Raw genomic sequence first — 19058 nt, forward strand, 5'->3', positions numbered from 1 at the left:
TTAAGGATAGTTGTACAAAAATGTGAATTGAGTCAATCAACATCAATCTCGTCTAACATTCCAGCCGGAAAATGACGTGTTAAAAACATTAAACAAATAATATGAATTCCAGTAAATCGAATATTTCGAACCGATTTGTTCTAACCTTAGTGTTTCATCACTCGACTTTTATGATTGATCATGTATACTCAGTAACAAAAATCACCCTTATTTGATTATGTGATAGGGATTATGTAAACAAGCTTCATTAAGATAGATCATCTAATGAATCAGACAAAGTAAAAGTAGTTTTTTTTAAATAGATCCTTTATGTACTTTATCTGCAGATATCAAAGACCTTTTCAAGTAAAGAAAAAAAAAACTACATTCATTTCAATAATGATTAATTAAGGATAAGATAGCTAGATCATGCTTATTCTCGAGTATACTTTTGATTTTTCTTCATCATTCAGTCAAAATCGCTAATTTCAAACTATTTTAGAAGCATTTTGATCATGCCGCCACATTATTTTACAAGGTCCTTTTTTTTTCTTTTGGCTTTTGATATTGTTGAATTTTAGTTACATTTAGTATTAACTGTATACAGATATAAGAGTACAGAACAAAATAGTATATATATTATCTTCATTTTTACTAGAATTAGACTTTTTTTTTTTAGGAATAATATTTATGATGCCTTTTGGTGACTTATTTAGAAACTCTACAATCCCTTGTGTCAGCATTAACTTTTTTTTTTGCTTTTGTTTATCAATTATGAATACTTGAAAGAAATATGCATATCTTAGATAGATCCCACTCTTCTCATAGTTAATTCTAACAATATTGAATCCTCGTGCATTTAAAGTAATAAATACTTAATAACTAATAACAGTTTTTTTTTTTTTTTTTTTTTTTTTTTTTTTTTTTTTTTTTATATACGTATTTAATGTTTGTTTAAAAATGAATTTCGTTATTTAGCAGAAATATTAAGCTTTTGACTAATGAATGCATTTATATAGCTAATAATAGAACATAATTGTGACTGATATAGAGAATAGATTATCATGGTAGATCATATTTCAATAAGAATAAGCTACTTGTATTTTACAGGAAGAGCAGTACAGATATCCTAGGCCTCCAGTTATCACGATAAAAATATCGTTAAAAAAAATACTAAAAATAGATAAAAGAAGTTGATATGTTTTCATTATATTAAATTGCTGGTGTTAAATACGATTATAGCTCTTTTTAGAAGAATACACAAATCACAGGTTTCCTTCTTTTCATGTGTGTCGGACTTTTGGATTTTACAAAATCTCAGGGGCAACTTTTTTTTTTTTTTTTCCTTTCTCTCCTTTATTTTTTTTTTATCTTTTATTTTTATAGGATGTCTGATACTGACATTGATTCACAAGCAGCATCTTCGGCTCTTGTAAAAAGTTTGTAATTTCGAAAATAAAGTGTACTTTAGATATACATGATTAATCTATTTATTTATTTATTTATTTATTTTCCTTTTCAAAGGTATTATTGAGGATTTATTTTCTTATAATGCAATAAAAAGAAAGAGGATATTGGATTATTACTTTTTCCAAAATGCAACTTTATCATCACCAATTATGAGTACAGAAGGTGTTTTAAATATTCAATAGTAAAGATATTTAAAATAAACCAAAAAAAAAAAAAAAAAAAAAAAAAGCACGCATCTAATAAATCAATGTTATTTCTATATAGTGTTTATACGGTTTGGCAGACAATGAATAGGGTTGAACCAAAAATAAATAACATAGTCTTTGATGGGTAAATAGCTATTATTTTTGTATTAGAAGTTATGTATTTATAATGTACATAACTAGTCAAATAGCAGTAGTTCAGTTAACGCAAACAATATCACCCTGTGTATTTCCATCATTTATTCAGTTTCAAATACCTGCAATTACTACGCTTTATTTTAAAGAAACAGATCAAGAGAGTGGTCTTTTAAAAATTTATAAACAAGAAGATAGTTGGACATTAGAAGGTATTTTTACATTTACATTTACATGTTATGATCTCGTAGTCATCTCTCTTCATCACCATCATTTTCCTTTATATAGGTTTGCTTCAGTCTGTACCACTTGTATCATTTTGGTATAATCATGTTGTTCGTTTAATGGTAGGCAAGATCGTTACAGCTACAGGCGACATATTGGATGCAGCAATAGATCAAGCACAGAAAATAATATTACAAGCACAAGAAATTCAACGTATAGGGCGTGATATGGCTATTGATAGTATGGAAAAATTAGATGAATATAAAGCAGAAATGCATGCTAATTATTTACAAGGTGTTCAAAATTGGAGAGAATCATATATTATGACGTCAAGTCATCATGATGATACATCAGTTATAACAGAAAAAGAGAACCCACTTCATCATCATTCAGCATCACCTACACCACTTATAACTAAAAAAGAATATGAAAAGGCAGTTTTTCATTAACAACATATATAAATTTATGTATATTTTATTTTATTTTTATTTTTTTATTTTTTTACGGTAAATAAATATTAAGTTATAATACATGTATTTAGAAATTGTAATTATCCGCTACTACAGCAGCAGCAGAATTCATGTCTACAGGCACTCTTAAAAAAGAATCGAAATACATATTGAGTTGTTCAAAAGCATTATTTTCTGGAGTTAATATGAGTCGTGTGCCAACATAACCATCAGGTCGAATTACGACTATTTCTGGCTGCTTCACATTATAAATTCTATAGCACTGTTGATCATGATCCAAAAAGACTTTAGCCAACCCACAAGGAAAGGTAGAGTGAACCATGGCAGGTGGTGTATCATTAAGATATTTGATGACTTCATTTTTTGTTGAACTTGTGATAAACAGAATAGAAAATAGTGAAGATGACTGACTTTGCTGTTGGATATGTAATGAAGATATAGATGACGTTGAACATCTATGTTCATAGTAATGACTTGTTGTTGTTCTAGTTGAATCTATTGAGCTTCGTGGAGTTGTTGAATTGTCTGCTACCAAAGATGATTTATGCGTACGTTGATTTTTATCCAACATATTTATAGAAGATATACTATTACGTCCCTGTCTATTGCTATTTGATCTTGATAGTGAGTGTATTGAATTAGGACTGAAACTTCTATTATTAGAACAACCATCATATCTATCTTCTTCTGATAATAAACTATCATCATATCGATAAAGAAAAGAATTAGATGATCCTACAAGTTGTCTAACAAATTGATATATTTTGTTTTGATGTGTATTTCCGATAGGCCCGCAAAATATGAATAAAGTAAAAGCTGGCAGACAATGCTTATTCCGAATGAGTTCATGAAGTTGTAGGTGATTTGTTCTAATGCTTTTCCATCTCTCTGTGGAAATCAATACAGATGCAGGTGTTGTGGTAGTGATGGAAGACATTTTGTTTGAATTGAGGATTTTATTATCCTGTTGTTGGTGATGTGATCGCTTCTTTAGATTTTTTTGTAACAGAGACCAAATACTAAAAATGCTTCCATTATTACTTGAAGTGACGGAGCTAGATCTTTTTCTTCCTGATTTAATTCCCTTTTGTAATATGGTCTTTACTGTGTTCACATTATTACTAATCTCTTCTTGAGGCTGTAAAGGAGGAGAAGGAGATACTAGAGGTGGCTCAAGTAAATGAGATGGTGTCATTGAAACTAATTGAGTAGTGGTAACTGTTGTCTTTGTGGAAGGTTGACCTGATGACAATAACAGCAACTGAAATAAAGTATATGGCTTTAACCTGGCATTAGGAGCTAAACATCCAACAAGACCAGCCTGAGAATTTTAATACATTTTATTTTAAAATAGTAATATTGAATTGAAAAAAAAAAAAAAAGAAAGACTTTTGAGCTCCCAATGAATGAAAAAAAAAGGGGGTGCCTTACTTATTTTATTTTTACTTACTTTTGAACTATGACTGATATTTTCGTCGTTTTCATTTTGTTGATCATTGGAATAGTTAAGTATAGTACTTGTTGTGAATGGTGTATCACCTACAAAGCAATGTTTGAAATGTTTTTGAAGTTGATAAAGAAGATCACGATTATGAAAAGACATATTCAAACTAGTTTCTTCCTCTTCTTCTTCTTCTTTAATTTTATAATAGTCACCGATAAAATTTGTAAAGAGATGTGCTGTATTAATAGCTTCCTCTGCTATTACCTTGGCTTCATAATCATAGGTCTCCAATAATCTAGATAAAGCACAACGTCGTATATTTAATGCCAACTTCCAACATAAATTCTGTATTTGCTCTAAATGAATATTGATATCAAATATCCCAGGCAGCCCAATCATTTGCGCTGAACTACCGATTAAAAAGTAACTAGAGTCGAAACTAAATTCTTCACACAAGTTTTGTTCACCTCCTTTTATTATTCTTATGATTTGAGTACATTCATAAAGTTATTAGTCTACAAAAATATTCATACCTTGCCATCTTGTATAACTCTTTATACTTCCGAATTCAATTTTATATGGCTGTAAAATAGAACGAATATGCTCTAAAGCCACTTGAGCAGGTATTTCATCATCAATTGATGTTTTACTCCAACTTGATTTATGTTCAAATATGACATAGATTTCACTTTCACGACCTAGTGAATTAAAAAATTTGCATCCGTACTGCATTATATAAATATATATACATGTATATACATATACATATTTACCTGTTACGTATATAATGTTTCTATCTTTACTGACAATGGATATCTGCTTTAAACCAGGGAAATTAGCAGAGATAATAGTGATTTGTAAGGTATAAAATATTCTTGTTATTATTGAATTCATGTTTTTATTATTATAAGACTTTTTTCTCCCAAGAGGTATTCCTATATGTACACACAGGTATTATGTATATAAGATAGCATTTTTATAGTAGTATTATGTACCTAATTTTTTTCTTATGAAACTTTGCTGACCTTCTGCCCCAATAATGATTTGTGATTTCCACACTTTAGTTTGATGCGTATCTGTATGCTTTAAATAAATAGATTTAAAAGCCCTTTCTATCGTTATATCATATTTATTGTTACGTGGTATACATGGTAAGGGTCTATACTGATAATATGAACTAATATCAGTAGTATTAAGTAATGGTAATTGATAATGATTATCACTTTGATCATTGATATCAATAATCTCTTGATTTTGATCAATTTGAATTATTTCTTGAAGTTGCTGTTTGAGAAGATTATATAAAACTGATTTCTTGCAAGTAACACTGTAATTGAACCCTGTTGTTTCATTATTCCATAAACGAATACTTTGTTGACTCACATTAGCAGACTGACTATTTTGATAAATTTCAAATTTCCAGTGACGCATACCTCCTTGTTTAAAAAGGGGCTCTAATAAATCAATTTGATTGAGTAATTGTAAGCTTCTTGGTGAAAGCAACAGTAATTCATTTGTATCATCCTTTCTGTTATTGTTATCTTTATATATATAACATGAAGGAAAATAGAGAAATAAAAATGAATATATTGTAAATTTGCTATTTGTTATTTAATAATACCTATCATGTAGACAGTTAATCCAATTTTAGATAAAACTATGGCTGCATATAAACTAGAAATTTCTTATTCTTATTGTTATTTAATCAGTTTGATAATTCTAATCAAATTACTACCAGAACCAGAAATGAATATGTCAGATTCGTTTTTATGCATTTTTTTTTCTTTTACTGAAGAAAGAAAAATAACAAAAAAAAAAAAGAAAAGAAAAGTTATCAACGAAATAAACTATTGTGACACTGGATAAATCAAGAAAATTCATAAATTATACTATATTCTGTAACAAATAACTATCGCCAAATGTTTTCTTCATGTAGAATAATGCATATTTAATAAGCTTAAATGAGTACAACAGTAGATATACATACTATGTCATTAAAGTATTTTATTAAATAAACACATTGCTTTTGTTTCTGAAATATGCTTGCTTATACCATAAATAGTGATACTACATGATCACATCTTATTGGTCCTAATCATTAGTTTGTCTTACTCTCCTCTTTTTTTTTTTTCCCATCCAAATGAGAATATCATATTATGATTTTTTCCTAATCATATATCTAATTTAGAAAAATAAATGTTACAATTAAATATTTTTTTTATTGAACAATAGTCTTTAAACCTTATTTGAGCACATAATGAAATAATATTATATTACCCGGGTCAAATAAGAAAAAGGGGGAAATAAAGAAATTAAAAAAAAAGGGGGGCATAAATTTGATCTAAAGGACGGCATGGAAATTTCGCTTGTAGAAGGATATGCTCGTTCTTTCATTGTAGGTTAGTGAACTAGATGAAGTATTAGCTCTGTGGAAGAGCGAGAGCCAGCACCAAAAATCTGTCAAAGACATTGGTTTTGACAAGCTTCAAGCTTTTTTCAAGAAAGCAGCAGAGAGAAAATTGATAGTCAGGTCATATTCAAGTTTCGAGTGAACAATTTGAGCATAAAAACGAACAGAAAGAAGACGACCAAATCCTTTAGAGTTAACACCAATGGATACCATTTGATTAAGGTTTTATTTGCTGCAAACTGATCATTATCATTTCCCACTCATCTATCTATCTCTTTCATTTCTTAATAGAACTGAAGCTTGTCAATATATTGATCATTTTAGCAATCAACTCTATGATACACTTAACTCAGTATGCGGTAGACGCTTCCCACTTGTAGATGATTACCTTAAGGGCTTTTGGACTATCGAAATGACTACTGCATTTTTTAACCGTAAGGAACCTTATTATAAGAAATGGCAAAGGAGAATTATATATTATTAAGTAATCAGTTCAATGTATACGATATATATAATAGTTGTAATGGATAAATACTTATTCCTATTACTTATTACAACTCATATAAATTTATTATATACGGTGATATATCATATAAATATGAATAACAATACCTTACTAGCTTCAGCTTAAAAATTGTTTATTACTACCAGCATTGGGTAAAAATATTTAGTTCAACTTTAACTTTTTAACTATATTTTTGTATATAACACTATTATGAGATTACTAGGATAGTTTTATCTGTTTTTTGATCACATATCCTCTTCCTCACTATAGTCCTTCCACTGTACCTTATATTCTGTGTGTGTGTGTGTTTTACCGATTCCTCTATGTTTTAGAATTTCTTCCATTTCGTAAACTTCTTTATCTGAGGTGTTATTTTTTGTTTACGACTCTAAATGCAGAGGGTGTATAATCTCTAGATACCAATTTCATCTTGCAGCACATACGAATTGCCTTCAGTTTTTTCGTACGACCTTATATGGTATGGTCCTGTAAATAAAGACATAAGCAATTCTTTAAGTGTAGGAACATGTACCATTACATAAGTACCTTTTTTTTTCTAATTCTTTTACAATATTCTTATAAGTTTATCAAATTTGTCTTTCACATTGCATTGATATCATTTATCCTGTCAATTAACTGTTCATAGCCCATGGCCTTAGTTTTCTTTCTATGCATTCATAGTTTTTTTTTTTTTTTTTTTTTTGAAGTAACTACTGAAATTCTATGCGTTCCCGCACCACACTAATTTTGTCCGTAATAATTTCTATAAAAATAATGCATGAGTTATAATGTTGTGCAAAGCAAACAATATATGTGTTCACAAGATACGTACGTATGATAATTTATTATGTTCAGTCAGGCTTATGGAAATTGGCGTTTACTCAAAAATAACTGGCCACAAGTCAAAAATAAATCTCTGCTTTTGAAAAAATTTTGGCACAACTTTCCAATTACAATTATCAAAACTTCCCAATTAAAATTAGCTGGAACATCACTGATGGTTAATGTGGTGTTTTAGGTTTGTTTGATTTAGAGAGAAAGAGAGAGATAGACTGTCAAGTACGTCGAGACTGTTTTAGTAGTTTATTAGACTTTTTGTAGATTTAAAAGGTCAAGAGGGATCCTATCTATATTACGTATTGGATTCATACTAATATTATGTCTGAGGTTAAATGGTAAATTAATTCTGATAAAGTAGTGTAATAGCTCTAAAAGACAAGTATATAATGTAATGATTTCCTTTTGTAGAATTCTTTGTTCTATTAAAGTATTTATCTTTCATTTGCGATGTCAGGCATAGACTATTAGTGCTCAGATCATCACAGTTGATCCTAAAACAAACCCGTGCTCACGTATCATGAGCCTCGTTTGTTTTCAGTAGTCTCTTCAAAATTATCCAAAACAAAGTTAAGAGAAATAAATTTTTGGAAAAAGAATCGTTAATGACTAGGATTAGTGAAGCATGTGATAGTTTGTATTCGAGTGATTCAAAAGGCTTTGTTTCTCATTCTGTCAAAGGCTTTGATAAATGTTTAAATAAGGAGATGTTGTGCCGTCAGTTCTTATTTTGTGCAGTCTGTTTGTGCAGTCTGTAATTTTTTTGTGCAGTCTGCAATTTTTTGTGCAGTCTGCAATTTTTTGTGTAACCTGTTTGTGCAGTCTGTTTATACAGTCTAATGTTTTGTGCATTCTGTAATTTTTATAGTGTTTTTTTTGTTGTTGTCGTATTTTTCTGTAACTTTTTTTTCCTACCATGATTACTATTAGTAGAGAACAAGCAATCTGTATGTTTTACTGTCAGCCGTATAATGAATCAAACGTTTCTAAACTATCCAAGTTAATTGACAACATGGACAATATTGAAATATGTTTTGCAGATGACCCCACCGAGCCAATGCTCCTTCGCCAATTAAGAATAAACCAAAATCCACTCAAATTTAAAACATATGTGAGCGAAGATGTGATTTCGTCTCAGGCTGAATCTGAAGAAATACTTGATAATAAAATCTTCCTCAGTAAATCTCGTAAAAAAAAACATCAAGTATATAAATATATATGTTAATATTTATAATCTTCTTTGCTTTACACAGCCACTGAGCAGCATGTCATACAGTTTTTGAATACTTGTTTCCTTCCTTACGACCCGAATAACGATGAAGTTTATGAACAACGAAGTCTTTCAAACGGCGATATATTATCAGTTTTATGGCAATATACTGAAGTACTCAATGATAAGAGTGTCACATCATTTGGAAACTGGTGTTCATCCAAAAAAGTTGATTTTTTATGTTGCAAACCTAAAAGAAGACACATTGCTAATAACTCCATGATCTCTGTCAGGTCATTATATGTGTTAAAAAAAAAACTACTTTGGTAAGATAAGACAAATTTTTGATAAGAGAATCCAAGGGATTAATTTTCGAAAATGAAAACTATATAGCCAAAACCATTGAAAGGATAGTATTATATCTGCACAATTACCAAACAGAGATTCAAACCTTGAAGCAGCAAGGATTTACCGTAATAGGATATGCTAGAAAGTCGAAGAGTGGTGAAGATATTGAAACCAGAACCAGGTTGCTGAATCTCATGTGTAAGCGGCTAAAGGAGAAATCATTAGTTGATCATGTTTTCGTATCATATATCTCTCAAGCTAACGACCAGTTGGCAACAAGAGATTTACAACAAATGAGCGAAATATATAAAGGTTTACATGCTGAAGAAAGCACTCAGGGTAAGCAAGTCAGTGACACATTATATATCTAAATTAATAGATTATTTATTTCGACTATATAGACATGATGAGATTTATCACAAACACTGCGAAAGTATGTTTAGTCGTATTGGATTACGCTGGTTTGACAACAAACAGCAATGATTTGTATGACTTTCTGAAGTAAGCGAATAGTTACAAAACTATATGAAAGCAGAATAACTCATTAATTATTTATTTTTGCTACAGACAGTATCCAAACCTGGATGTGATGGAACGTAAATAAAAAATGAAAGAGAAAATAGAAGAGAGAGAAAGGGAACAAAAGGAAGTATAGTTTGAGACTGTTTTTTATTCAATTAAAAATAAAGAAGGTTAAAAGAAAGTTAAAGAAAGAAATTGGTTCCTTGAAACAAGATCGTTATGAAACCAATAGGGAATACGCAAGCAGATATCAGAAACTTCGTCGTGAAGCAGGAATAGAAGATGGAACTCAGTTGGCTGTCTCATTTTTTGTCTCACTTCAAGAATCTGTTCGTGCCCGTTCACAAGTTGCTATAGCCTCTCACTTTGGCACTAACTTACCTACTTCTATAAATCAAATTATTGATCTTGTTGTTGCTTCCGGTGAAGATAGTTCCTTTGCTGATCCTCCTATCAAACGTCCACGTCATGAAGGTCCTCAAGAGTCTCACGCTCTACCGATTGAGCTAGCTAGGCTTGTTCTATAACACTGGAAACAATAATAATCGATAACATAGCAGCTAAAAACGAAGTATGAACATACAAAAGAATGCAATTGTTAAATGAACCGGGCACTTTAAAGAAGTTTGAATGTAGGAGCAAGCCGGTTCAACGATCAAAATAAAAAGTTTATTATTTCCAAAATTTATATATTGTAATAAAAAGTGTTTATATACAGAGACTGTTTTTTATCTCTTAGCATGATTGCTACTCTTATTCCTTTTACAATCGTCCAAAAAAGTAGGATATTGATGGTATTTGAAGGGATTAACATGGAGGGATTGGAGCGGAAATATTAGCCACTATTCGCTGACGATGTTGTATTGATTGCTGACCAGCCCCAGATGGTTAATCTTTTACAAATTTGTGAACAACATAGCTATGACCTTGGTTACCGATAGAATCCGAGTAAATGTATCATATTGGATTCTAACGAGCATACCACCTTTCAATATCAATTATACGGTGATCCTATCCAGGTTAATTCTTCCTTTTCATACCTCGGTATACCGTTTCGCCCTGGTGGCTACCTCCATCCAAGCGAATTGATTTCTGTCAACACAACCAAAGCGATAGCTACTATGAATCAACTAGCAGTAATAGGTGTTAATCACATGGGCTTTACCAAACTTCTTTCCCCTCACTTCTATGTCCAAATGGTCCGCTCCCAACTTGAATACGGTCTAGCCATCAACAAGTTCACCGCATTCTTATACAACAAACTTGAAGATGCCCAAAAACAATGCATTCGAAGATTCTTCAGTGGCTCCACTCTCTCCTCTGTTCAAGTTATGCTTCATTTAACTCGTCTCCCTACGATGAAAGAAAGGTCTCATATATTAATAGCTAAATTCCTACTACGCTCCTTCTCCTTACCTGACGATGCTCTTCTTACGAAACTTTTACCTCACATCCGAATCTCGTCAAGCAGATCACAATGGTATACGCTATCTAAAACTCCACTGTGGAAGGTCTGTCACCCCACCCCGAACTACACTCCTTAGATCACAAACGATTTAGAAAGTTACAACAACAATTTTTACAAGATAACTTAAATGCACGCCGTAGTGCTCCAAATAATTCTACACCCCTCTCTCTTTGCAGGCCTACTATGTCTATAAATCCTATCCTTTGGTTACCAATGTCCTTTGTTGAACGCAGTCGATGCATACGTTGGCGGCTTGGATGGCTCCCAAACGGTTACTCCACATACTGCCCCACTCACCCATCTCAACGCCTCACTCGACGACATGCAATTATATGTCTCTAAATGCACCGTCGGTTACAGATGCCTGAAACTATAGAAGATCCCTTGTCCTTCCTTTTAAACCAACTTCCTGCCAAGAAACCTGCCTCATCTCATTCCGTCACCCCTTGGCACATTAGATGGCCCTCCATCTGCCTTATCTTTCATGAACTTGACCAGTTACAACATAATAAGCTGATTCTTCCTACCCCACCCAATACTGGTCAACGTTTCTTAGATTGGCTTCCTCCTTCTCCTACACTACCTGTCTAATTTTTACATTACACCTATCACACCCTTCCTTTCCTTTACGTTTTTCCTCTTGCTCCTAAAGAGGTTTTTTCGTTCCTTATCCCTTTAAACTGATCCGGCCTGGGCAAATTTGATGTATTTAATAACATCTCGTGCTCAAATGGGGTCATGTATTTTTAAATAAAAATTATTGTTTAATCGTATAAGAAGATAGAAGATAGAAAAAATAAAACAAAAAAAAATAAAATAAAAATAAGACATATATTATTTAGCAGCAACCGCCAGATTGTTGAGGTTGAACAGCAGCTCCTTGACTAACTTTGACGGTAGATTTAGCTTGTTGTTCTTGTAGAGTGGATCCCATTCTATCTTTAATTTGCTTTGCCATTATTAAGAAAGCTTGTTCAACGTTAGTAGCATCTTTAGCAGATGTCTCCAAAAGAGGAATATGAAGACTGTCAGCAAATTCCTATTATTTCAACTAAATTAGTTTCATTTTTTTTAAAAAAAAAAAAAAAAAAAAAAAAAAAAAAAAAAAAAAAAAAAGTTATAAGGGAAAAGTTACCTTTGCTTGGTCAGTTTCGACAACTTTCTTATCGACCAAATCACTTTTATTACCAACTAATAGCTTATTAACTCCTTCTGCAGCATAACGATCAATTTCTTGTAACCATTGCTTAACATTATTGAAACTATCTTGGTCTGTAACATCATAAACAACAATAATACCATGTGCACCTCTATAATAAGATGAAGTAATTGTACGGAAACGTTCTTGTCCAGCTGTATCCCACTACAAAAAATAAAATAAAGAAAAAGGGAATTAAACTTCTTTTTCTCCTTTTCCTTCTCTTTTTAGAGAGGTTTGCTTTTTATATTTACAATTTGCAATTTTACTGTCTTTCCTTCAAGTTCAATGGTTCTAATTTTCTAAATAATAATAATAGTAATAAAAAAAAAATGATGAGAGGAAGGCTTTTGATTAATATTTATTAAAGTTATTGTTTACGAAATCAACGCCGATAGTGGAGATATAACTTTCAGTATAGGTATCATCTGCAAAACGTAATAAAAGACATGACTTTCCAACACCTGAATCACCAATAAGCAAAAGCTTAAATAAATAATCGCTAAAATTTATATAAATTAATAAAAATTAGACATCATACAAGTAACCAATAAGTCAATAAGCAGTAAACATGTTTAAACATGTTTATACGTATATTGTGTTGTATAGTTGTCATATCTGGTGTTAAACAAATACTTACTATTCAGGATTCATTTTTATTATTATTTTATTTTATTTTATTCTATTTCTGTGTTTAGCTGAAAAGAGAGTACCTGTTTTTTATCACTGAAATGGGAAAAATAATAATAATAAAAAAAAAAAAAAAAAAAAAATGATAAAAAAAAATAGACTTTGAAGTGCGTGTAGTTATTAAATAAACGTCATCAGTAATTTATTACAGCAATTATTATTATAGATATAGTAATGCGCCTAAAAATAAATCTAATTAAATTTAATTTAATAATTAAGCAGGTAAATTTATTGCTTCTTTCTAGCTACAATACTTGCTGTACCATGATTAAGGATAACAAAAACTCAAACTAGAAAAGGAGTTCAAGTGCTACATAATTTATTAATTTTACTACATTATGACAGCAGGAGGACTTCCTGTTCAGCTTTGAATTCTACCTATATTTTCTGTAAATTTATTTTAATAAAAAGGGAAGAAATCATGGAAAAGCGCAAATATTAGGATGGAAAATTAAGAAAAGACTCACATAATTTACTTTGACTTTCTGTTGTCCTACAATGTACTTATTTATAAAAGAACCCGTTATTGAATCTTGATCTTTGTTTATTTATTTATTTATATTATAAAGAAAGAAAGTTGACTCTCATCTTTTATTTCTTCTTTATCATCCTACTCTTTCCTTTCCTTTCCTTTTTGCTATTACAATGCAGCTTCTTAAATCTATTTTCTCCATGTCAATCATTATATCAAGAGTAGTTGCATTTGATTTTTATCGCTTGAAAAATAATTTTGCAGCTACTCCTGACAACCTTTCAACAATTGATGATAATACTCGATACGCTGCTAGTTATCTTGCTCCTTTTGCATCTGAAGATGCTGTAGATCATCCTTTTGAATTAATCAATAGTCATGAAGATCTTACTACTAATCTTTATGGCTCCATTATTTCTTTAAACAAGCGTACTGATGATTGTCAAAAATATCACAAAGGTACAAGAATATACGCATATAAATACATATATGTCTGTCACTATTGATACTTATGTGCATGTAATATATATATATATATATATATATAGTGGCTATTAATGATAATTGTTACACTTTAAGTTTAAAGTATCAAGTCGATATGAATGATATTCTTGAATGGAATAGTCAAATTAATAGTAAATGTACTAATCTTTATCCTGGAAAATCGTACTGTGTTCAAAAGAAAGAAAATACCATATTAAATACCACGTGTAAAAAAACATATATTGGTAAATATTCTTTTTTCCTTTTTTTTTCTTTTTTTTTCTTTTTATTGACATGTCGTTTAGTGAAAAATGCAGATAATTGTAACTCAATTACTAAAAAGTATGGCATTACCCTTGATGAATTTTACAATATGAATCCTTCTATAAATAGAGGTTCTTGTAATAATTTAAGAACGGGTAAGGCCTACTGTATTAAGCAAGAAGCCAGAGTAAAGTCCATTGCTAAAAAACGTACTACTACTACTTTACGCCGTACAAGAAGATCTACTAAAACTAAAAAATCACAATTGAAGGCATCTTCCACTAATAAACGAAAGACAACTAGGACTAAAACGACTCTAGTTACTAGAAGAAAGAAAACCAAGACTACTACTCTCTCTACTGATAAGCGTAAATTGCTCCAGAAACGATCTGAGTTTACCTACTACTGGATTGCGCATCCTGATGATTACAGCCATAGTGGTAAACAGGTTACCATCAAGACCTGTCAGGGGAAAAGTTTAGGTACCGTCTCTGAAGAATATGCTGATGCTCTAGTTATGGAAGGTACTGGTATCGTGAATGGTAAGATCATTAACCTTGGGGGTTGCTCCTGTAGTAATTATAAATGCTTTATGGAAGTGGATAAGAAAGAGGATCCATTTGGTTTAACAGGTAAAGTAATAATAATAATAAAAGTATAGTATAGTATAGTCTAATCATATTACATAAATAGCATTTGGAAGCCCTCTTCGTCCATTTATTACTATTGCTGCTAATGATATTAAGCGAAATACAAAGATCTTTATTCCTCAAATAGTGGGTTGGGAAGTTCCTGGTTCTTCAAAGAAACATAATGGCTGTTTACTTGCTGATGGTAAGTTGCATGATACTACAGTCACATATTATGCTTAAAATTTTAATATGATAATCATTAGATCGTAGCTGGAGCTTTGATAATAATCATATTGATTTTTATGTTTATCGTGAAAAGAATTATCGTGACTTGAACAAAAAGTATAAAATCAGTGAAGTCGATGTTTATGAAGGTGGCAATTGTAACCTTCTTAATTATTTATAATCTGTATTCCATAATTTTATTTCTTTTTTACATTAACAAATAAATAAATAAATAAAGCTGCAGACATTGTAAATTATCACAGCCATTTAGTTTCTCCAAATGCTGTCGTTATAAACTGACTTTCTTCTCGATCATTTCCTAATGTCTCCTTGTTATATAGTTTAGCTAATTGCTGTATTGGTGATAAATAAGGCTCATTTGATGTCATGAACGTACCCCAATGAATACCAATCGATATTCTGGGGAAGTCTAAATCACTATGAGCTTTAATTGCTTCTTTAGGACTCATATGGAGTGACTGATACATACTTTGAGGTTCAAATGTGCCAATCGGTAATACTGCCAAAGTAAAAGGAGAATAAAGGTCTCTAATAGATTGGAATAACTCGGGTACATAACCTGTGTCCCCACTATGAATATATCCTTTTTCAATATACAATGCAACAAGTTTTTTTTTTTTCTATTTACCAAAAAAATATTTTATTTGATCTTGATTTAATCACAAAACTACACCATAAAGATTGATTTTTTTCAAATAGAGAAGATTTACTTTCATGCTATGTATTTATAATACATTAATGTATGCATTCAGTTTAATATTATTTGCATTCATTACCATAGCTGGTACACAAGCAATCAATATATCAGATCTATCTTTATACTGTATTTCTTGCCACCAATCTAATTCGATTACATTTTCAATACCTCTATTAACAAACCACTTTCTTAGTCCTAATGGAACGTACCATGTTACATCATTTCCAAGTTTGAGGACGACATTTTCATCTACCAAATAGAAGTTAATATGAATGTGTCTGTACTACCCTCCTCCTTTTTATTTATATAATATTTATACAAATATACCTAAATGATCAAAATGATGATGAGATACTAAAACAATGTCTATCAGATCTTTAATTTCTTCGATTTGACATGGAGGAGGTCTTAATCTTTTTTTATGATTAAAAATAGGATCTGTTAATATATTTAGACCTTCTAAGCTAAAAAGACAAGTAGACTGACCAAACCAAGTAAAACTCATTCTATTATTTGAATTCTTAATTTGGTCTAGAGAAGGTTTTACTATAGGTAAAGAATCACATAATTCCTATTGATTTGGTATTCTTTAGCTTACGTTCAATGTCTATGTTAGATAAAAAAAAATACCTGCTCTATTTTGGGTAGTTGATTATTATTATTAATACCAAGATAATAAATAATATAATCAAACCAAGAAATGCAAGGTTCTTTCCATTCTTTAAAAGGATTAATAAATTGCTTTTCAAATTTTAGACTTGCAAATTTATCTTCTTTTCGTACAAGATGCTTTCTCTTATGGATAACCTGTTGTCGGATGGCTTCTTTCAAGTCGTAATTATGAGATGCTTGTAAAGAATAATATAATAAAGCTGAAGCACCCACTGTAGCTACTAAGGTTGGAATGATATATGGATGGTCAAATGGTATAGGGAAGTTAACAAAGGAAAGTCTTTTATTCATTAACAGAATAAGTATAATAGTAAGAAAAAAAAAAGCATAATAGGAGACGCTATTCGCTTGAATGATAAATACATACAATCAAGTCACACAACACACATGAATATTGCATTATAGATGTATACATTTATTTATTTTTTTTTTAAATAGTATCAAAGTCATCATCAATGCCAAAACTTTGTTCAAATACTTTACGGTCCATACCAAACTTATTTATACAATAAGATTCAATTTCCCAAATATTTTCTGTCCATCGATTTACTGCCTCTTTAGCCATTTTAGCAGCATTTTCTATGTCATTTTTTAATACCTATTTTTTTTTTTTTTTTTTTTTTTTTTGCATGTATCTATATATGCTACCTTTTGCTTTATACAGAGCAGGATCATTATCTTTGTATTTCTGTAACTCTGCGTTTAGTTCTTTTGATATTCTCTGCTGTTCTTTTAATTGACGTAATAATTCTTCACGTTCTTCTGATTGCTCTCTATCCTCTTTAGCTTCTTCTATTAATTCTTCTAGCTTAGCTTTCCTTTCCACCTCTTTATCTACCTTTTGCGATATATCTGATAACTTGTTTCTTTTCTGTAGTAATAATAATGATAATAATAACGTAAGTGATTCAATTAGAATAGTGTCATTGTTTATACCGTTTCAATGGCTGCAGAAGGATATGACCAAAAGTAGTTTGATGTGCCAATTTTATCCGTCATAACTAAACCATCATCCACTAAGCTCATTAAGACGTCTTTTACAGATTGTAATACTAAATAAATAGTATCAATATAGAAACATATTTATACAAGATCTGTATCATTTATATGTACCAACTCCCTTTTTAGGGCCTATCTTCTCTATGTCTTTTAATTGATAAAATTCACCCTAATACAGAATGATGCATTAATAATAGACTCATTTATTTGTGCATAAAATATAAGCCTATTACTGTCTCGTGAAATATACGTTCAATCCTTTTTCTTTTTTCATCGAGTGTAAGACCTTTACGAGACTAGATAAAGAATTTAGTTTAATTAAATGTATACATGTATTACATTTATTTTTACAATGTCATTTCTGTCACATTGTCAATTCTATTACCATTTTAATTTTTAATATTTTTTTTTTCTTAAAAAGAAAAAGAAAAAGATAAAAAAAAATTATAATATTTTTTTTTTCTTTTATTATTATTATTTTTATTATTATTGCTATCGTTGTTAAATGTCGACGATTTATAGACCTACAAAAAGAATATATCTACCGAACGATCCTTTTTTTGAAGAAGGGAATATAGCCCTAAGAGCTATTTGGCTAAAAAAGGAAGCCCAGTCAGAATCTGAATTGAATATAATTGAACAAGAAGTAACTGAGCTAACAAGGTTAATAAGACATATATATGCATATACATATAGCATTTTTCTTTTTTATTGTTTTCTTTTTATTTTATTTTATTTTATTTTATTTTATTTTATTTTATTTTATTTTATTTTATTTTTTTGCTAATATCATAAATACAGTCAGTACTTTACTCAAATATATTGTAACGCATGTCGAATTGAGTTCCCAAGTATTACAGCATATGAATCACATTATGAGGCTATTCATCGTAATGTATGTTCAGTTTGTCATAAAATATTTCCAGGTTCAGAATGGTTACAACTTCATTTAGATGAATTACATGATGTTATTTTACAAATGAAAAAAGCGAAAGGTGAAAAAATTGTAATGTGATCAGTGTAGTCTTCTTACTATGTACCGTTCACTTGAAAAATTAATGTGTTTTTTTTTTTTTTTTGGGCAGCACAAGTGCTATGTAGAAACTTGTAAAAAAATGTTTTCAACACCACGTATGCGTCGATTACATTTAATAGATAAACATCGATATCCAAAATATTTCCCTTTCGATATTGTTTATACAGGCACATTATCGTTTGAGCAAAGAAGACAAAGAAATCAGAAAAATAAAGCACGTATGAGGAGGATTAAACAACAAGAAAATAACATTGAAAAGCAGCAGCAGCAACAGCAGCAACAACAACTACAACAACAAGTCAATGATGTAGACATGGATGAATTGACATCAAGCATGTCAAAACTAAAAATACCAAAAACAATTTCTTTTGGACACAACAAACATCCCTCATTACCTCGCCGTTATCAACGTCATGCTTCTTCTATAAAGCAGCGAGATCCGA

General features: G+C 30.4%; 11 protein-coding genes across 11 annotated transcripts; 7 read left to right on the forward strand and 4 right to left on the reverse strand.

The window, feature by feature from the left end:
• Nucleotides 1-1311: 1311 nt before the first annotated feature.
• Nucleotides 1312-2548, forward strand: BX663DRAFT_517266 (uncharacterized protein). Its single transcript, XM_051528703.1, has 5 exons — nucleotides 1312-1418; nucleotides 1504-1630; nucleotides 1714-1779; nucleotides 1836-1999; nucleotides 2076-2548. Exons 1-5 carry the CDS (start codon nucleotides 1367-1369, stop codon nucleotides 2459-2461), a joined length of 795 nt encoding a protein of 264 aa, XP_051380673.1. The 5' UTR covers nucleotides 1312-1366; the 3' UTR covers nucleotides 2462-2548.
• Nucleotides 2501-5721, reverse strand: BX663DRAFT_544832 (uncharacterized protein). Its single transcript, XM_051530907.1, has 7 exons — nucleotides 5662-5721; nucleotides 5548-5610; nucleotides 4922-5467; nucleotides 4700-4861; nucleotides 4460-4624; nucleotides 3933-4396; nucleotides 2501-3803 (listed from the first exon to the last, which is right to left on the reverse strand). Exons 1-7 carry the CDS (start codon nucleotides 5699-5701, stop codon nucleotides 2550-2552), a joined length of 2694 nt encoding a protein of 897 aa, XP_051380674.1. The 5' UTR covers nucleotides 5702-5721; the 3' UTR covers nucleotides 2501-2549.
• A 1952-nt stretch (nucleotides 5722-7673) lies between these two features.
• BX663DRAFT_476724 (uncharacterized protein) lies at nucleotides 7674-8436 on the forward strand. The gene is made up of 3 exons (XM_051524271.1): nucleotides 7674-7859; nucleotides 7943-8016; nucleotides 8090-8436. Exons 1-3 carry the CDS (start codon nucleotides 7846-7848, stop codon nucleotides 8200-8202), a joined length of 201 nt encoding a protein of 66 aa, XP_051380675.1. The 5' UTR covers nucleotides 7674-7845; the 3' UTR covers nucleotides 8203-8436.
• Nucleotides 8233-8382, forward strand: BX663DRAFT_419665 (uncharacterized protein; the record flags this gene model as incomplete). The annotated part of the gene is made up of 1 exon (XM_051522389.1): nucleotides 8233-8382. A coding segment is annotated over one exon (150 nt), but the record flags the coding sequence as incomplete, so codon positions are not given.
• A 53-nt stretch (nucleotides 8437-8489) lies between the features above and the next one.
• BX663DRAFT_517293 (uncharacterized protein) lies at nucleotides 8490-9575 on the forward strand. The gene is made up of 2 exons (XM_051528704.1): nucleotides 8490-8865; nucleotides 8932-9575. Exons 1-2 carry the CDS (start codon nucleotides 8595-8597, stop codon nucleotides 9216-9218), a joined length of 558 nt encoding a protein of 185 aa, XP_051380677.1. The 5' UTR covers nucleotides 8490-8594; the 3' UTR covers nucleotides 9219-9575.
• On the forward strand, nucleotides 9275-9741 carry BX663DRAFT_438979 (uncharacterized protein; the record flags this gene model as incomplete). Its single annotated transcript, XM_051523304.1, has 2 exons — nucleotides 9275-9575; nucleotides 9638-9741. Coding segments are annotated over 2 exons (405 nt in total), but the record flags the coding sequence as incomplete, so codon positions are not given.
• A 2228-nt stretch (nucleotides 9742-11969) lies between these two features.
• Nucleotides 11970-13181, reverse strand: BX663DRAFT_517307 (GTP-binding protein ypt1). Its single transcript, XM_051528705.1, has 5 exons — nucleotides 13065-13181; nucleotides 12806-12926; nucleotides 12679-12726; nucleotides 12362-12589; nucleotides 11970-12265 (listed from the first exon to the last, which is right to left on the reverse strand). The coding sequence occupies exons 1-5, from the start codon at nucleotides 13076-13078 to the stop codon at nucleotides 12065-12067; spliced, it is 612 nt and encodes a 203-aa protein (XP_051380679.1). The 5' UTR covers nucleotides 13079-13181; the 3' UTR covers nucleotides 11970-12064.
• Nucleotides 13182-13786: 605 nt separating this feature from the next.
• On the forward strand, nucleotides 13787-15371 carry BX663DRAFT_553981 (uncharacterized protein; the record flags this gene model as incomplete). Its single annotated transcript, XM_051531492.1, has 5 exons — nucleotides 13787-14045; nucleotides 14135-14296; nucleotides 14375-14965; nucleotides 15027-15167; nucleotides 15229-15371. 5 exons carry the CDS (start codon nucleotides 13787-13789, stop codon nucleotides 15369-15371), a joined length of 1296 nt encoding a protein of 431 aa, XP_051380680.1.
• Nucleotides 15372-15447: 76 nt separating this feature from the next.
• Nucleotides 15448-16871, reverse strand: BX663DRAFT_439172 (beta-lactamase superfamily domain-containing protein; the record flags this gene model as incomplete). Its single annotated transcript, XM_051523320.1, has 5 exons — nucleotides 15448-15781; nucleotides 15885-15928; nucleotides 15988-16157; nucleotides 16236-16479; nucleotides 16539-16871. The coding sequence occupies 5 exons, from the start codon at nucleotides 16869-16871 to the stop codon at nucleotides 15448-15450; spliced, it is 1125 nt and encodes a 374-aa protein (XP_051380681.1).
• Nucleotides 16872-16939: 68 nt separating this feature from the next.
• BX663DRAFT_544837 (meiotic nuclear division protein 1) lies at nucleotides 16940-17981 on the reverse strand. The gene is made up of 6 exons (XM_051530908.1): nucleotides 17965-17981; nucleotides 17813-17875; nucleotides 17694-17748; nucleotides 17517-17632; nucleotides 17229-17451; nucleotides 16940-17159 (listed from the first exon to the last, which is right to left on the reverse strand). The coding sequence occupies exons 1-6, from the start codon at nucleotides 17965-17967 to the stop codon at nucleotides 17011-17013; spliced, it is 609 nt and encodes a 202-aa protein (XP_051380682.1). The 5' UTR covers nucleotides 17968-17981; the 3' UTR covers nucleotides 16940-17010.
• A 415-nt stretch (nucleotides 17982-18396) lies between these two features.
• Nucleotides 18397-18784, forward strand: BX663DRAFT_406295 (uncharacterized protein; the record flags this gene model as incomplete). Its single annotated transcript, XM_051522256.1, has 2 exons — nucleotides 18397-18585; nucleotides 18665-18784. Coding segments are annotated over 2 exons (309 nt in total), but the record flags the coding sequence as incomplete, so codon positions are not given.
• Between the last annotated feature and the right edge of the window lie 274 nt (nucleotides 18785-19058).

This window comes from Cokeromyces recurvatus (assembly GCF_025118155.1).
Source record: "Cokeromyces recurvatus strain NRRL 2243 chromosome Unknown BX663scaffold_22, whole genome shotgun sequence".
NCBI classification, from domain to species: domain Eukaryota; kingdom Fungi; phylum Mucoromycota; class Mucoromycetes; order Mucorales; family Mucoraceae; genus Cokeromyces; species Cokeromyces recurvatus.

Excerpts from the sequence above, each read along its gene's own strand:
- BX663DRAFT_517266 (XM_051528703.1), top strand. The coding sequence starts at position 1,367 with ATGTCTGATACTGACATTGATTCACAAGCAGCATCTTCGGCTCTTGTA. Across the intron at positions 1,631-1,713 it reads GGTGTTTTAAATATTCAATA|TGTTTATACGGTTTGGCAGA; the intron begins GTAAAGATATTT and ends ATTTCTATATAG. Across the intron at positions 1,780-1,835 it reads AATAACATAGTCTTTGATGG|TCAAATAGCAGTAGTTCAGT; the intron begins GTAAATAGCTAT and ends GTACATAACTAG.
- BX663DRAFT_544832 (XM_051530907.1), bottom strand. The coding sequence starts at position 5,701 with ATGCATAAAAACGAATCTGACATATTCATTTCTGGTTCTG. Across the intron at positions 4,397-4,459 it reads GAGTTATACAAGATGGCAAG|GAGGTGAACAAAACTTGTGT; the intron begins GTATGAATATTT and ends GAATAATAAAAG. Across the intron at positions 3,804-3,932 it reads ATATCAGTCATAGTTCAAAA|GCTGGTCTTGTTGGATGTTT; the intron begins GTAAGTAAAAAT and ends TAAAATTCTCAG.
- BX663DRAFT_476724 (XM_051524271.1), top strand. Across the intron at positions 8,017-8,089 it reads ATTATGTCTGAGGTTAAATG|AATTCTTTGTTCTATTAAAG; the intron begins GTAAATTAATTC and ends TTCCTTTTGTAG.
- BX663DRAFT_517293 (XM_051528704.1), top strand. The coding sequence starts at position 8,595 with ATGATTACTATTAGTAGAGAACAAGCAATCTGTATGTTTTACTGTCAG. Across the intron at positions 8,866-8,931 it reads AATCTTCCTCAGTAAATCTC|CCACTGAGCAGCATGTCATA; the intron begins GTAAAAAAAAAC and ends TGCTTTACACAG.
- BX663DRAFT_517307 (XM_051528705.1), bottom strand. Across the intron at positions 12,590-12,678 it reads AGACAGTAAAATTGCAAATT|TGGGATACAGCTGGACAAGA; the intron begins GTAAATATAAAA and ends TATTTTTTGTAG. Across the intron at positions 12,266-12,361 it reads TCGAAACTGACCAAGCAAAG|GAATTTGCTGACAGTCTTCA; the intron begins GTAACTTTTCCC and ends TTGAAATAATAG.
- BX663DRAFT_544837 (XM_051530908.1), bottom strand. Across the intron at positions 17,633-17,693 it reads AGGCCCTAAAAAGGGAGTTG|TATTACAATCTGTAAAAGAC; the intron begins GTACATATAAAT and ends CTATTTATTTAG. Across the intron at positions 17,160-17,228 it reads TGCTCTGTATAAAGCAAAAG|AAAATGCTGCTAAAATGGCT; the intron begins GTAGCATATATA and ends AAAATGACATAG.